We start from the raw sequence: 17,500 nt of genomic DNA, 5'->3' as shown, positions 1-17,500 counted from the left end.
AGGCTGAGTTAAAGACGCTTGAAGCTGAATGTTGGTTTGAGAATCTGACGGAAGATTCGATTCTTCTCTTCTGGATTTCGAAGTCTTCCTCCTTCCTTGGAGACAGACGGAGGCAATTGGAATTCTTTAGCAATTTCAGCTTGAAGACCTCTGGGGATGGATTCCTCGACGGCTCTGCAAGAATGACCCAGATTCTTTACTGGCTGTGACCCCTTCGAGGAGAACATCCCCGAGGTATGCAAGTTCAAATGCTCAAGAATTATAAGGTGACACACGGGGAGAAGGACGAACGAACGCACTTGTCTTCGCCTTGGCTCCGTGGAAGGAGAGGACATCGAAATCCAGAAAAAACGAGTCGACAAGATGTACTTTGATAGATTGTTAAAATTTGACAGTTTGTGTTGGATGCGGGTCTGAAAACGGTCCCTACTTCGAGGTGATTCATAATAAGTGAGCTCTCTTCCTAGGAAGAGTGTTTACTCTTGGCTGTGTCAGGAAGAAGATGGAATCTTTAAAATAGACTCCAGAGATAAACCGATTGTAAGACATTAATTGTGACCTAGAGAGAGAGAGAGAGAGAGAGAGAGAGAGAGAGAGAGAGAGAGAGAGAGAGATATTAAATTTTTGGGTGGACATATATACATTATATATATATAATATATATATATATATATATATATATATATATATGCGTGTGTGTGTGTATGTATGTATATATGTATATGCAGGGTTGTTTGATTTAAATCAAGATTTAAATAAAAATATTTTTTAAATCCAGGATTTAAATCATACTATTATCATGATATAATAATTTAAAATAAGGAAAAATATTAGATAAGCAAAAATTTTTTTTTAATAAGTTGTTTTATTGATACAGCATTATATCATAATGTGTACTGCGGGCAGTCAACTTTTGAATAAAAATGATCTTTTAGCTACTTATACTAAAACTGGAATATTATTTCTTGATTGTAAATTAAATATATTTTGTCCTTTCAACTAAATTTCTTCTGAGTTTAACTGAATCTAAGCAATTCTCTAACATATAATTTTCATGTGAAACAAACAGCTTACGAAGTATTCATAATAATTAGTATTATAGTATTTATTCGTCTCAAATTTTATTTTTATAGCCAGCCTAGTAGAGTTTTGTCTGCTCTTTCCAATGGTGTCTTCGGAATTTTCGTACCTAAACAACTCAAGAGATGCATGGAAATATGTCGGTAAAAGTAGCCTAATCATTATTTATAATAATTATTATCACTCTAACAATTCATCGTAAATGTTATTTGAATAGCCATCCTAATAGAGTTTTGTCTGCTCTTTCCAATGGTGTCTTCGGAATTATCGCATCTATATATATCATTAAGAAATAATATAAACAAAATTAACAAATCTAATAAAGAAATCTGATTGAAATAAAATAATATGTAATTTAGATAAAATGTATAATTGAAAAAGTGAACTTCACTGCCCCAGCAGCTGTACATTTATCCTTTTATACTTGATCTAGATTCTAGATAGTCAGAGCCAATGACTCCAACCACACAACTAGGTCTTCAATGATAGATAGGATACCTCGTCTCTATCTCTGATACATCATGCAATTACATGCATTGCTGAAAATATAACTAATCTGAAAATTTTTTTTTTGAGTTAAATAAAAAATGTAATTTTAAAAAATCGATTTAAATCAAACAAATCCGATTTAAATTTTAAAAAATCCGACTTTTAACATTTTTTAACAATAAAAAATAACAACAACTATATGTCTATATTATTTTATCTTTATTTCCTACTGTTTTCGTATTCTTCTCATCTAGTATATATATATAATATATATATATATATATATATATATATATATATATATATATATATATTGGGCAATGGTTCGAACCCACGAGAGGACGAAATTATTATCAACTAAAAAACTCACCTTCGGTTAACATACAGGAAAATATATATTAATTCCGAGGTAGAGCGAATTGGATATTAAAGGACACTTGTAGCTTAATGCGTGTATATTATATATTATATATATATATATATATATATATATATATATATATATATATAGATAGATATATATATAGATAGATAGATGATAGATAGATAGATATAGATAGATAGATAATATGAAGGGGCAGAGTGCTGAGAGGAGATAGGTTTAAATATGAACATCGTGAACTAAATGAACCCAATGATAATGATGATATTACACAGAAAGTAAACAAAGAAATTTATAAAAAGGCGGAAGACGGAGAAAGTGATAATTACTTTTCCCCTGTAGGGTGATGTCGCCGTCAGTGCACCTCATGGTTTTGCACTGTAGGCATTATTTTTATTGAAGGTTCTTTGAGGCCTCCCTTCTCGAAGCCCGTGGCTACAACTCTTTCATTCTTTTTACTGTTCCTCCGTTCATCTTCTTTCTTCCATTTTACTCTCTCTCTCTCTCTCTCTCTCTCTCTCTCTCTCTCTCTCTCTCTCTCTATGCTATAAAAGGGAGGTTGATTGTTCAAACAATTGACAATAGACCTTCCATGCTAAGCATATTACAGTTTGACCTATTAATTGATCTTTTGAGTTAACTGGCGTCGCCGATGCCAGGAACGTCTTTTTTCCCTGCAAATAGTTAGTGATGAAAGAACTTCAGTATCAGCAAAAAAAAAAAAAAACTAAAATTGAAATTAGGAAATTTTCCTCTATCTGACTTAACTCAACGCTCTCCTAACATTTGTTTCGTAGTGCAACTGCTTCGAGTTCTAATGACCTTAATTGTATATTCCAGCTCCAATTTCTTTTTGTACCTTTGGATATTTTTTTCGTGGTGCTGACGATGGAATGAAGGAATGACATTTGTAGATTTACAGGACAAACATGACCAGTTTCCGTTCTGGGAAATAGTCATTGCATGTACTACTTCTGATTTTTCCATTTTAATTGAATGTAATCGAGGAAGGAGGCAGATTATAAAACTCTCCCCATTGTTTATTGCAGCCAGTTCCTACTTCTATCATTACAAGCTATTTTCCCCATGAAACATCAGAGCTCTCTCTCTCTCTCTCTCTCTCTCTCTCTCTCTCTCTCTCTCTCTCTCTCTCTCTCTCTCATTTTTTCTCTGCTTTCATTACTTCTCGGAAGGGGGAGTAATGCATAGTAGGCAATACTTGAGGGGGTTTTTACAGCGTCCCTTCAGCCCCGAGCTGCGACCTCTTCTAAACCTTCTACTTTACTTCCGTTCTGACCGCCTTCCTACTACCTTGACATCTCTCTCTCTCTCTCTCTCTCTCTCTCTCTCTCTCTCTCTCTCTCTCTCTCTCTGATATATTTCATCTTGTAAGTGTTATGTGTGTGTATATATATATATATATATATATATATATATATATATATATATATATATATATATATATATATATATATTTATACATCACTTAGACATACGATTAGTGTAAAGAGCTGACAGCTACACCTCATGCATCAGAACCGAGGCTTTGGAACCTCTTCAAATAACGCAGGGCAGATGCATGCAGGTTTCCAAAGACCAGGATTGGAGGGATCCTGGGGCAACCGGAGATGCCTAAATGGAGTGTTGCTACTGTGCCCCGTTAAGCTCACTCCTTCATGTAATGAATGACCACCCCTGCAACCACTACTCAGTGAGCGAAGGCTAAACTACTCTGAGGGACAATAGAGGAAACCTGGTGAACTCAGACTTGGGAAAAGCAGTTATTGAATAAGTATTTTACTACCGTTTTTACAATTGAAGACACTACCTCAATACCGGAACCTGCTATTAAATATGAAGGAGTATAACCGTTGGACAAAATAATATTTACAGAAGATGACATTAAAAACAAAATAGAAAAACGTAACAAGTTCAAATTGGCCCCGATGTGATTCATCCAAGAGAAATTAAAGAGCTAAAAGAGGAGATAGTTCTTCACCTACATAAACTCTACAGAAAAGTACAGAAACACAAAAGGCACCAAAAGGATGGAATCTAGGTAATGTACCCCCAGTTTACAAAAAGGGTCTAAGAGAAGAGCCAGGAAATTATAGACCAATCTGTCTAACGTCGGTCGTTCGTAAGATTTTTGAGCCCATAATTGCAGAATCACATTAATAGAAATAACTTCTTGTTAAACAACCAAAACGGTTTCAGACGAAACAGATCCTGCCTATCAAACCTTTTGGTATTTACGATAGTAATAGAGCAATAGATATACTCTACTTAGATTTCGATAAGACCTTTGACAAAGTTCCACACAAGAAACTAATGACAAAAGTAAGAGCTTTAGGAACTGTAGGAGAAATAGCAGACTGGATCGAAGACTGGCTAACTTATAGAAAACAGAGTTCGTAAAATAAATGGTGAAGAATCAGAATGGGCATATGTGAAAAGCAGAGTTCCTCAGGGTTCTGTCCTTGGCTCTCTTTTGTTTTTTATTTACATTAATGACTTTGATGTAGGCTTAACTTAGCTTGCAGACGACACCAAACTATGTGTAAATGCAGCAGACCCAGATACTGCGGAAAGTTTATGAAATGATCTAAAGAAAATAGGAAAGTGGTAAAGAGGACAAATGCCTTTTAACTTGGGTAAGTTTAAAGTGTTATAAATAGGAACAAACAACCTTCATGCCAACTACATGCTGCTTGGGATTGACATAAATAGTGTAGAACAAGAAGAGGACCTTGGAGTCATTATTACCAAGGACTTAAATCCACAAAACAGTGCATAAAAGCTGAAAAGAGGGCACAGAAACTAGAGGGATACATAAAGAGGCAGTTCAAATACAGAAACAAGGAAACAGTGCTGCAGCTCTACACATCAATAGTTAGACCTCATCTTGAATAAGCAGTACAGTTTTGGTCACCAACACTAAGAAAGTATATAAATAGATTAGAAAGGGTACAAGCAAGAGCCACAAAGTTAATTCCATCCATCAGGCGAATAGGTTACCAAAGACGACTAGAGAGCCTGAACATGTATGGCTTAGAAATACGACGATTGTGAGGACAACTATAGAACTGAAGATATACAACACATCCCATTGAGGGAGCTTCTTCTCATACAAGATATGTGACACATGGAATAAACTGCCACCGAAAGTTGTAAACAGCAACAGTGTGGAAGAGTTTAAAAGAAAACTCGACAAAATCAGTAGGATACTGTGAATGAACAGTAAAGCCTGCTCCTACAGACAAGTGAGCACACGATATCTCCTCGGATGGACTAACAAGTCTTTGAGACATACTAATCCTTGTAACTCTTTGTAACTCTCTCTGCAAAGTAGATATGTTCAAAAAGGAAACATAGACTAATACTCTCTCTCTCTCTCTCTCTCTCTCTCTCTCTCTCTCTCTCTCTCTCTCTCTCTCTCTCTCTCTCTCTCTCTCCGTGAAACGCATTAACGTAATCAATGCTAATGGAGTTAAAACTCTTGAAATTCTTCGGAGTCGTCTTAATGTATGTCTCTCAAGATGGCCCTTGTTTCAGGTCCTGGCTCGAAAAGAGAGAGAGAGAGTTAACTTTCCGTTTCATTTTTAGGACCCATATGTTAATAGTGAGTTCTCGAAATTCATGGGCTACCGAATAAAAGACGAATTTTGTTGGGTAAGAGAGAGAGAGAGAGAGAGAGAGAGAGAGAGAGAGAGAGAGAGAGAGAGAGAGAGAGAGAGAGAATGATCTTTTCGTTTCATTTTTAGGACCTATATTTTAGCAGTGAAATTCGTGGACTGTCGAATAACACGACTTTTAGATGAAACTTTTAAGAGAGAGAGAGAGAGAGAGAGAGAGAGAGAGCTACATACATGGAATTCGCTTTTTGCCTCGTTTGTAGGACCTACATGTTGGTAGTGTTTTCTACCCGAAATTCGTGCACTTGAGGCAAACGAAATAGATTAGTACTTTTGGATTTACTTGCCGCTGCAAGCCGTGAAATATGAAAGGGGAGGAAGGACGAAATTCTCCGCCACAGATGGTATTTGAATTGACTTTGGTTAGAGGACTGAGTGAGGTTCTTGCTGATCTCATGACACCAGATCCAGAGGTCGTTTCTTCCTCACACCGCTGGACTTTGGAGGAGCCTCCCAAAGGATGTTGGGCAATTGGAACTTAAGAAGCTCAAGCGAAAATGAACTGCATTGCTACCCTGATTATATTCTTCTTGCATTTTTACATTCTTTTCTGTTTACCTTTTTATTGATTTTTTTTAATAAGTTGTATCTCTTCTTTCTGTATTTCCCTTTTACCTCGTCTTACCTCTTCCTAATGAACACCATATTCTTTGGAAGCTTGAATATACAGTTAGTGGTCATCTGCTGAATAATAATAATAATAATAATAATAATAATAATAATAATAATAATAATAATAATAATAATAATAATAATAATAATAATAATAAATTCACAGTCTCGTGAAGAACAAATTGTTTAAAAATCCACAATTATATTTTACATAGAAATATATATATAATTTTGAATAATAATTAATAATAATAATAATAATAATAATAATAATAATAATATGTGGCGCCGTGGAGGAGTGGGTTAGGTCGACAATAGACTTAAGTCAAGTTAAGCAACATTGGGGCTGGTCAGTCGTTGGATGGGTGACCGCTCTCCTCGGCGTTGATTCCTTGGGAAAGGATCTTTACCATAATTTCCTCAGTCTACTCAGCTGTAAATGAGTACCTATCCCTGATGGGGTAGGGTCCAGCTATGGGTTAAATAGCAAAACTCAGCAATGATGGAAAGAAATGAAGGAATAAACGACAACGACGTAAATGGAACCTCTGGCAACAGAGGAGCTTCGTCCGGCAACCAGGTATTCAACCCAATTGAAGGGGAAGACGGTCAGGTACTTGGAGGTCGTCATCCAGCAACTGATCACCACAACGACAGTAATCAACAGCCTGAAATTGGAGCTACAGAGGCAAAAAGGAAGAAATAGACAAGAGAAGAAAATAAGGAAATATGGAGATGCTACATCAGAAGCACCCGACGGAGAGAGGATATAGAAGAAGATTGGTCAACATCTGGAATGAGAGGAATAACACCCCCCAAACAGAGCAGAGGCTGGCAGACCAAGTAAGGAACATAAAGAAAAACAACTGGCTCTCCCCAACAGAAAGAGAAGAACTGGAAAGGGAAATGTCACACGACAACGAATTACACGAAGACGAACTGAGAGACGATGCCACAGAAGACGACAGGGAGGATGAAGTATCAAACAACAACGACACACGAAGAAACACCGACGAAGTAACAGAGAGGACGGAATGGGTAGAAAAGATTAGACAATGGATGGAGCCAGATACAGAGAGAATAAAGATCCCCTCCATGAAAGCCTACAACACCAAGAAATTAAGGGAGAAAACAAGTGAGGTCAATGAAATAATGGGCATAATACACACTACCAGTATCACAGAAACAAATAACTTGACATATGCAGGAGCAAGATTAGTAGCAGAACTGATGGGGATACGAACACCAACACCACCAGCACAACAAACCCAACAGAAACCAAAACAGCAACCTCCTTGGAAAAGGCGCCTGGAAAAGCAAATCATGGTGATGAGATCTGACTTGAGTAAACTGAAAGAGATGGCAGAAAGAAGGCTAAGAAGCAAGAAAACAAGGGAGGAACTCACGAGAAATACAAAGTACAAGAGAGGGACTAAACAACACAATAGAAGATGTAAAACAGAGGCTTAAGGCCAAAGCACATAAGATCCAACGGTACATGAACAGGAATAAGGGATACCAACAGAACAAACTATTCGGAACCAACCAGAAAAGACTATACAGCCAACTAAGAGGGGAAGACAACCACCCAGAAATTCCTGAAGCCGAACAAAGTAAGAGACTCTGGGAAAACATATGGAGCAATCCGGTATCACACAACAAACATGCAACATGGCTCCAGGAAGTCAAGGAAGAAGCAGGGCAGAAATAAAACAAAGATTCACAGAGATCACGACAGACACAGTCAGACACCAACTAAAGAAAATGCCAAACTGGAAAGCCCCAGGTCCTGATGAAGTCCATGGATACTGGCTCAAAAACTTCAATGCCCACACACCCACGAATAGCAGAACAACTCCAGCATTGTATCTCAAATCACCAAGCACCCAAATGGATGACCACAGGAAGAACATCCTTAGTACAAAAAGACAAGAGTAAGGGAAATATAGCCAGTAACTACAGGCCTATCACCTGCCTACCAATAATGTGGAAGTTACTAACAGGTATCATCAGTGAAAGGCTATACAACTACCTAGAGGAGACAAACACCATCCCCCACCAACAGAAAGGCTGCAGAAGGAAGTGTAGGGGCACAAAAGACCAGCTCCTGATAGACAAAATGGTAATGAAGAACAGTAGGAGAAGGAACCAACCTAAGCATGGCATGGATAGACTATAAGAAAGCCTTCGACATGATACCACACACATGGCTAATAGAATGCCTGAAAATATACGGGGCAGAGGAAAACACCATCAGCTTCCTCAAAAAATACAATGCGCAACTGGAATACAATACTTACAAGCTCTGGAATAAGACTAGCACAGGTTAATATCAGGAGAGGGATCTTCCAGGGCGACTCACTGTCCCCACTACTCTTCGTAGTAGCCATGATTCCCATGACAAAAGTACTACAGAAGATGGATGCCGGGTACCAACTCAAGAAAAGAGGCAACAGAATCAACCATCTGATGTTCATGGACGACATCAAGCTGTATGGTAAGAGCATCAAGGAAATAGATACCCTAATCCAGACTGTAAGGATTGTATCTGGGGACATCAGGATGGAGTTTGGAATAGAAAAATGTGCCTTAGTCAACATACAAAAAGGCAAAGTAACGAGAACTGAAGGGATAAAGCTACCAGATGGGAGCAACATCAAACACATAGATGAGACAGGATACAAATACCTGGGAATAATGGAAGGAGGAGATATAAAACACCAAGAGATGAAGGACACGATCAGGAAAGAATATATGCAGAGACTCAAGGCGATACTCAAGTCAAAACTCAACGCCGGAAATATGATAAAAGCCATAAACACATGGGCAGTGCCAGTAATCAGATACAGCGCAGGAATAGTGGAATGGACAAAGGCAGAACTCCGCAGCATAGATCAGAAAACCAGGAAACATATGACAATACACAAAGCACTACACCCAAGAGCAAATACGGACAGACTATACATAACACGAAAGGAAGGAGGGAGAGGACTACTAAGTATAGAGGACTGCGTAAACATTGAGAACAGAGCACTGGGGCAATATCTGAAAACCAGTGAAGACGAGTGGCTAAAGAGTGCATGGGAAGAAGGACTGATAAAAGTAGACGAAGACCCAGAAATATACAGAGACAGAAGAAAGACAGACAGAACAGAGGACTTGCACAACAAACCAATGCACGGACAATACATGAGACAGACTAAAGAACTAGCCAGCGATGACAATTGGCAATGGTTACAGAGGGGAGAGCTAAAGAAGGAAACTGAAGGAATGATAACAGCGGCACAAGATCAGGCCCTAAGAACCAGGTATGTTCAAAGAACGATAGACGGAAATAACATCTCTCCCATATGTAGGAAGTGCAATACGAAAAATGAAACCATAAACCACATAGCAAGTGAATGCCCGGCACTTGCACAGAACCAGTACAAAAAGAGGCATGATTCAGTAGCAAAAGCCCTCCACTGGAGCCTGTGCAAGAAACATCAGCTACCTTGCAGTAATAAGTGGTACGAGCACCAACCTGAGGGAGTGATAGAAAACGATCACGCAAAGATCCTCTGGGACTATGGTATCAGAACGGATAGGGTGATACGTGCAAACAGACCAGACGTGACGTTGATTGACAAAGTCAAGAAGAAAGTATCACTCATTGATGTCGCAATACCATGGGACACCAGAGTTGAAGAGAAAGAGAGGGAAAAAATGGATAAGTATCAAGATCTGAAAATAGAAATAAGAAGGATATGGGATATGCCAGTGGAAATCGTACCCATAATCATAGGAGCACTAGGCACGATCCCAAGATCCCTGAAAAGGAATCTAGAAAAAACTAGAGGCTGAAGTAGCTCCAGGATTGATGCAGAAGAGTGTGATCCTAGAAACGGCACACATAGTAAGAAAAGTGATGGACTCCTAAGGAGGCAGGATGCAACCCGGAACCCCACACTATAAATACCACCCAGTCGAATTGGAGGACTGTGATAGAGCAAAAAAAAAAAAAAAAAAAAAAAAAAAAAAAAAAAAAAAAAAAAATAATAATAATAATAATAATTCAACCATGATGGGATATGGTATACTGTTCACTCTATTGAATATTCCTATACTTCAATTCGTATGCAAGGCTTTTCAATAAATAAAGTTTGGAATTTTATCACATTTGTAGTTTGTACTATAATGTAGTACTTGTCTTACTCTGTCGCTTTAATTTGGATATAAACATCCAAATACTGTAATATTTTTACTTTTTTTATTTTAGTTGTTGTTGTCCTTTACAGAATCTTGCTCACTGTGTGAGTGATATTTGGGGAATATCGAACATACGCACGGATATAATCCAATTCGCATAATTAAATGAAAGATATATAATATATATATATATATATATATATATATATATATATATATATATATATATATATATATATATATATACTCACATATCTATGCACATATGGGTTTGTGTGTACAAACGCACTCACGCTACATATATAATAAATACATACATGAATATTTTATATATATATATATATATATATATATATATATATATATATATATATATATATATATATATATATATATATATATATATATATATATATATATATATATATATATATATATATATATATATATATATTTTGATATTCATATATATTCAGTATGTATTTATGTGTTTTATATATATTGTGTGTGTACTTTTGTATATAATCCGTATATACACGCATACATATATTTCTGACTCACATGAGGATCGAACCCAGGTATGCATGCATTCATGCATAGACAGATAGATAGATATTTGAGCTTCTACTTTGGTTGTTCTGCCGTGGAAAATTTGTCATATAACTATTTTAAGATGATTGTCATTTAGATTATTAGCATTACACCCGTGTACCCAAGGCAAAAACATCAACATGAGTTACGACAGCATTTATAAACAATGATTACGTTTGGCGAAAACACTTCTGTTTATTTATAAATCGTCTTAAAATTCATGCTTTCTTGCTGATGCATTGTTTATTTTGGGTTTTAATGATTAAATGGTACAACTTAAATGTGGACGAATGTTTTATAGTAGAATCCATTTTAAATAGGGTTGTTTATTCTGGTTAATTTCAGAAAGAATTACCTGAAATATATGTTGGTGTCTGTTAATTTCAGAAAGAATTGCTGAATTTTAAAATAGGGGTGTTTGTTCTGGTTAATTTCAGAAAGAATTACCTGAAATATATGTTGGTGTATTATAGGGTTAATTTGTCTCTAATGGGACCATAAAATGAAGTGTTGTTATCTTCTCTCTCTCTCTCTCTCTCTCGTCTCGTCTCTCATCTCTCCTCTCATCTCTCTCTCTCTCTCAGATGTTAAAATGTTTTTTTTTTTTTACATAATTCTTGCATCTCTCGCTCTCCTCGGATGGACTAAAAAGTCTAAGACATCCTAATCCTTGTAATTCTCTCTCTCTCTCTCTCTCTCTCTCTCTCTCTCTCTCTCTCTCTCTCTCTCTCTCTCTCTCGTTTTAAAGATTTTACAAAGGTGTCAGAGAGACAAATGGATGTATTCGCATAATATTTTTTTTATAAAGATAATCGATTATTTTGAGAACTAAAAGAAGGGATTTTGAAATTTGGTCAAACCTTTGAGATAAATATAAATCACAGGGGAAGAGAAGTCCATGCAAACAATGATTTAATTTAATTCGAAATGTTTTGTATGAAATCCCCCCCCCCCCCAAAAAAAAAAATACAAATAAAATAAGAATAATAACAGAATGAATACAGCTAACACAGATGGATGAACCTGTCTAAATGTAAATGAGGAAAAACCAGTGAATGGAAAGAAAAACCTCCTTTAGACAGAACGAAATAAGATAACAATTAGAAAAAAAACAGTGGAAACAACAGTTGCAAGCAGAACTAAGAAAAGATAAAATAGAAAAAAAAAATTAAAAACAAATGAAGACAAACATGAAAAAAAAATTCAATGGGGCGAACGGAAATAACAAAAAACTGCATAAAAAAAAAAAAAAAATGAAAAACACAGGAAAGAAGTTTCTCTGCATATAAGAATGTTTCAAACAAAACGAACACAGATAATGCGATAAAAAAAAACCATATCTAAGAATAAATTCGAAAAAAAAAAGTTTCTCTGTTTATTCGTCCCATGACAAACCACTTGGTATTGTCTACTTGGCAGCCGAGCGCGTCGCGTGTTTATTTCCATAAGTCTCTTATTTGTTTGCCTTACAAATGAGGTGGAGACCCTAGATGATAATGTGGGAGAAGTTCGCGTCTCTCCTCCTTTGATTTTGGTGATTTTTCATATTTAAAGTTTATTTTTTTTATTTTCTTTTTTTGTCTCCATCTCTTACTTGGGATTGTGATCACAATTTTAGTATGAGTTTGTTCTTTTAGTTTTGTCTTTGGAACTGTTTGTGTTTGGCGGTGGTCTCGTTTGACCTTTGAAATGTTTGTGTGTATGTGTGTGTATATAGTATATATATATATATATATATATATATATACTATATAATATATATATATATATATATATTTATTATATATATATATGTATTATATTTCTCACTCACATCAGGATCAAACCCGGGTCTTTCAATTGAAAGGCAAGGCCGCTACCAACTAACCCACCAGGGCTCCAACTTCTTTCAGGACTTGCGTGGCTTAGTTGGCAGCCTTGCCTTTCAATTGAAAGACCTGGGTTCGATCCTAATATGAGTCAGAAGTTCATTTCTGTTCCACTCGTGAGTATGTGTTGTTCTAAATACATATATACATATACATACATTCATGAATATGTTTTTCAAGTGGTAATTGAGAAATCTTGTTTTACCGCAAGCCAAGCAAGCAGTAACGAGATATTAAACAAGGCGTGATCCCACCTCCAGCTTACTCGGTCAAATGGAGCGTTGTTTCACCTACGAAAATTAGAATAAATACGCTATATTTTATTGGAAATCATATTACTGTACTATTTAGCATCCGCATTATTTATTTTGTACATTTTCATTCTAATAAATAAATCATAAATATCTTATCCTAAAATTCCTGTATCTTTAACTCAGTATGAAACACTTTTTTTCAGACCTTTTTAGGGGTTTACACCCCCCAACAAGAGCAACAACAACAACAACAACAACAAAGTTGTTTATAGGCTTACACCTCGAGCAAGTGACAAACTTGGAAGAAATAATTGATAATAAGATCCGTGGATTTTTAATAGTTAAGGTCAAGTAAATACAGAGAATCTTCTTGTTTCTGAGTCAACAAAATTCTAATTACGGAGGCAATAAAACTTCCTCCAGTAAACATGACATCCAATCATGTTTTGTTTTTGTTGCTGTTGTTTTTTGCCAAATTAACGAACTGCACAGAACTGGAGTGATACTCAAGGGCTGATGTTTGTATTTGATTGATCATGTTTGTTTTGCTTGTGTATTTTTTTCTCCTCTTGTTTGTTTTTCATTTATTGGTCATGTTGAAACTGAGATGGGGATTTTGTATATTTAAATTGTAAAATATGTTCTCGTTTTCAAAGTTAAAACTGTTTATAGTGTCGAAGTTTGATTCTTGTTAAATGCCGTGTGGTCATAGGAGTGAAATTTTATTGAGATTTTTTTTTTTTTTCTTTTTTTTTTTTTTATTTTATCAAAATTATGTGTGAATTTTGTTGAGATGTTTTATCAAAATTATGTGCGAATTTTGTTGAGATTTTGTATCAAAATTACTTGTAAATTTTATCAAGATTATACATAAAAATCCTTTCGAGTTATTATCAAGATATTATTTCAAAATCCCATGTGCATTTTATCTAAATCGCCGTATCGAGAACATTCAGTATTATGTTCTTCAGTTGTTGGAACGTGTCCACCTCACATGCTAGAAGAGCCAGGTTCGATCCCTGACGGAGGCGGAGTGGTTCGTCGAATGCTGAGGGTTGCAGTCAAGCTGGATTGTCTCTCTCTCTCTCTCTCTCTCTCTCTCTCTCTCTCTCTCTCTCTCTCTCTCTCTATATATATATATATATATATATATATATATATATATATATATATATATATATATATATATATATATTAGGGGTCAGTTGTTTCTGATGAATCAACTCCAGTTTTTTTTTTTTTTTTTTTTTTTTTTTTTTAAACCTCCATCACTCCTTTGCCCTCCTCTCTCTCCCTACCCTCTGCCCCGAACAGGTTGCATCCTACCCCTCTTCATTCCTTCCCAATCTCTCATCCTCACCACATGCCCAGGCCATCCTAGTCTCGACTCTCTTATCACATCGCTAATCTTTACCTCCCCTTCATTTACTAGCTTGTGACGTAGGGAAATCCCCAAAATCCCCATCGGCGTCCCCATTTCTGTGAATAAGGGATTTAATGTGAATGCAATCCCACTTACACCTGCTATGACAGGGGATTACATGAAACGCACAAAGCGTCTCCCCAGATTTCATCTTAATGGATGGGGACGTGGATGGATGTATATCACCTTTGTGTGAGCTGAGCATCCTCTGTGTTTGCTTAATAACCTTTGTGTATGCTCAGCATCGTTGCTGAGCGCTGAACACCCTTTTGTGTGTACTCAGCAACTTTGTGCAGGATTGAACACCCATTGTTTATGCTCAGCACGCATTTGGTATGCTCAGCTTTCTTTTGTGTTTGCTCAACATGCTTTCTTTATGCGGTGCCCAGTTCAGTTAAGCAGGGTCGATCGTGGGGTCCTATGTGCCTTGGCACGGGCTGCGTACCCCGTCGGTGTGACTAGAGACGACTGGGAAAATATCTTTTGGGGTATCTCTTGAGTAGTGAAGCTTAGTTACAAATAGAGTTCTTGAATAATTAAAAAAAAAATGGAATGCTGTACTTAGTTCTGAATTATACTAATTTTTTTTCTCTGCAACGGGATCGTGGTATTAATACCCTGCATTTTGTGGTCGGAATTTGTCTTTTAACCGATTATTCGTCTCTCAAAACGTATGAAAGAATTGATAAGTTACCAAGTCACTGTGGCATTTGGAAAGTATGAAGGAACTGACAAGTTATATAATCACTGTGGCTAAATGCATGCATATGTGTGCATATGTGTGTGAGTTTGTATATAATGGGATATTTTTATCGTCGTGCATACATTGTGTTACAAATAATTGAAGTAAAGTTAATAAAACATTGTGGCCATTGAAAATGTGTGTGCTTGTATCTCATGTGTTATTTTATAATCATACATACTTCGAGTTTTAGCAAAATGAAATAAATTGGCGTTTATATTCATAGTCCTGTAAATTTATTTATGTGTGTAAGATTAATTTTGTATTTCTTTCTTTTTCAGGTAAATCCGGTGCAATATGCTGACTTGATGAAAAGGTATTTGGTAGTGGAGGTGGCGGCAGGTCAGGCAAGTAACTGTGATAATGGTTAAAGCAAATACTTTCCTTTGTGGTTGTTCTGTAGACATAGCAGGTTGTCACCTATTTCTCAAATTACTGAATTTAGATTTTAATTGCGATATTTAGCTAGCTACACAGCGTTTGCTTATTCCTATTATGTTTATCGTGATATATTTGCATTCGGAGATAACTGGAAAGACACGATTTGCCAGTGCGCGCACGCACACACACACACAAACAAATGTCCTTTAATATGTAATTCGCTCTACCTCGGAATTAATATATTTTCATATATGTAAACCGAAGGGGAATTTTGTTGTTGATAATAATTTATCAACTAAAAAATTCCCCTTCGTTTTACATATATGAAAATATATTAATTCCGAGGTAGAGCGAATTGGATATTAAAGGACATTTGTAGCTCGAATAATTTAGATATATATATATAGATATATATATATATATATATATATATTATATATATATATACATATATAATATATATATATAACTGAGAACACACCGGAAAATAGAAGCAGGGAAGACAGCAGGGCCTTTCTCTGTAAAAAAGAAAGAATAATAATAGATCTATTCGCCTCCTGAAGGAAACAAGAAAGGTTACAAAAGCCAAGGAAACGCAGAAGCAGGAAATGATTTGAAAATCCAGGAGGAGGCAGGAAGGAAAAAGACCAGTCGCCGGAATGTAATCCCAAGAGATCGACCAGTGACGCCCCATATGACAAATTAAACCAGAGAAAAACCTTTCCCCTTTTGTTTCGTCGTCTCATTATTTAACGAGTCCGTTGTTTTGTCCACCAAACCTTGAAGTGTGAGGTGTCTCTTTTCCTCTCTCATTGTCTCTCTGTTAAACATGACTTTCTCTCTCTCTCTCTCTCTCTCTCTCTCTCTCTCTCTCTCTCTTTCTCTCTCTCTCTCTTGGCCTCCGCTTTCACTTTAATTTCTGGCAGGACCTTTCATTGCCTATGCGTCCTTAGAGCCGTTGTTTAGGGGAAGTGCATTAATGGCCTCTTGCATTGTGTTGCTCTTTCGTATTTGCTTTCAAAGGCCGCGGGAATTTTTTCTTTTTAACCGTGTGAATTTGACGGTCTTTATGATGGTTTTTTTCTTTATTTTCTTTTTTTTTCTTTTGCTTTTCTAGTTTTACACCCAGCGTGCTTGACAGAGTGGGGTTTTCGTAATTGCTTGTCTTTTGTTTGTGTGTGTGTGTTTGTGCTTGTAATTACTATCAAAACGACAGTCATTCCTGGTAAATGAAACCAACCTATCATTTCCATGTAGTCGACTCTGAACATTCTTCCAGTTTCAGCTGGCCTTATGCCGGCACGGGTACATGCTCTCAGGCAATCCATAAACATTGGTCGTGGTATTTGGGACATCAGGGAATCCAGTCAGTCGTTCGTGTCCACAATCTCATTGACTTCAAAGGTGATTGACCTATATTTTCAGATTTGAGTTTCGCTCGCTATTCCTTTGTTTAATTGTGGTTCAGACTGATCCTTTGACGATCAGTGTCATATTTTATTGAAAGATTTGGATTACCAATTGGTAAAGAAATTCGTATCCGTAAGAATAACTTGGTTGATATGGGAATTCTCTTAATGTGTGTCCACACGGTCGAACAGTGCCCGACGGACAAACATTGTTACCATATCATAGGCGTAGCAGGATGACGTCATTAGCGTTGAAGCGATGGAAGTAGATCTGGCAACAAACAGTGGTACCAGATGAGGTGGTGTACCGCTGCTTTTTACTCTGCTCACAAGGCGAAGACCGGCAGACAATTGACAAAGGTAACAATGTCCTTTCTTCAATCTTG

At 36.4% G+C, this 17,500-nt stretch overlaps 1 protein-coding gene across 7 annotated transcripts in view; it reads left to right on the top strand.

Moving 5' to 3' along the window:
* The window catches only part of LOC135219949 (uncharacterized), a 290,474-nt gene that overhangs the window by 206,403 nt on the left and 66,571 nt on the right, over positions 1-17,500 (top strand). Inside the window, exon 2 of one of the 7 annotated variants that reach the window (XM_064257189.1) lies at positions 15,606-15,640. The exons of 5 other annotated variants lie outside the window; for them this stretch is intronic. In XM_064257189.1, the coding sequence (XP_064113259.1) occupies positions 15,606-15,640 (35 nt within the window). Of the gene's footprint in view, positions 1-15,605; positions 15,672-17,500 lie in introns of those variants that run through there. One more of the 7 variants, XM_064257194.1, reaches the window with a different exon arrangement.

The sequence above is a fragment of the Macrobrachium nipponense genome, chromosome 1 (assembly GCF_015104395.2).
Source record: "Macrobrachium nipponense isolate FS-2020 chromosome 1, ASM1510439v2, whole genome shotgun sequence".
Lineage (NCBI taxonomy): Eukaryota > Metazoa > Arthropoda > Malacostraca > Decapoda > Palaemonidae > Macrobrachium > Macrobrachium nipponense.
Note: the sequence above shows the minus strand (reverse complement) of the source record. Positions and strands in the feature narration are given on the sequence as shown.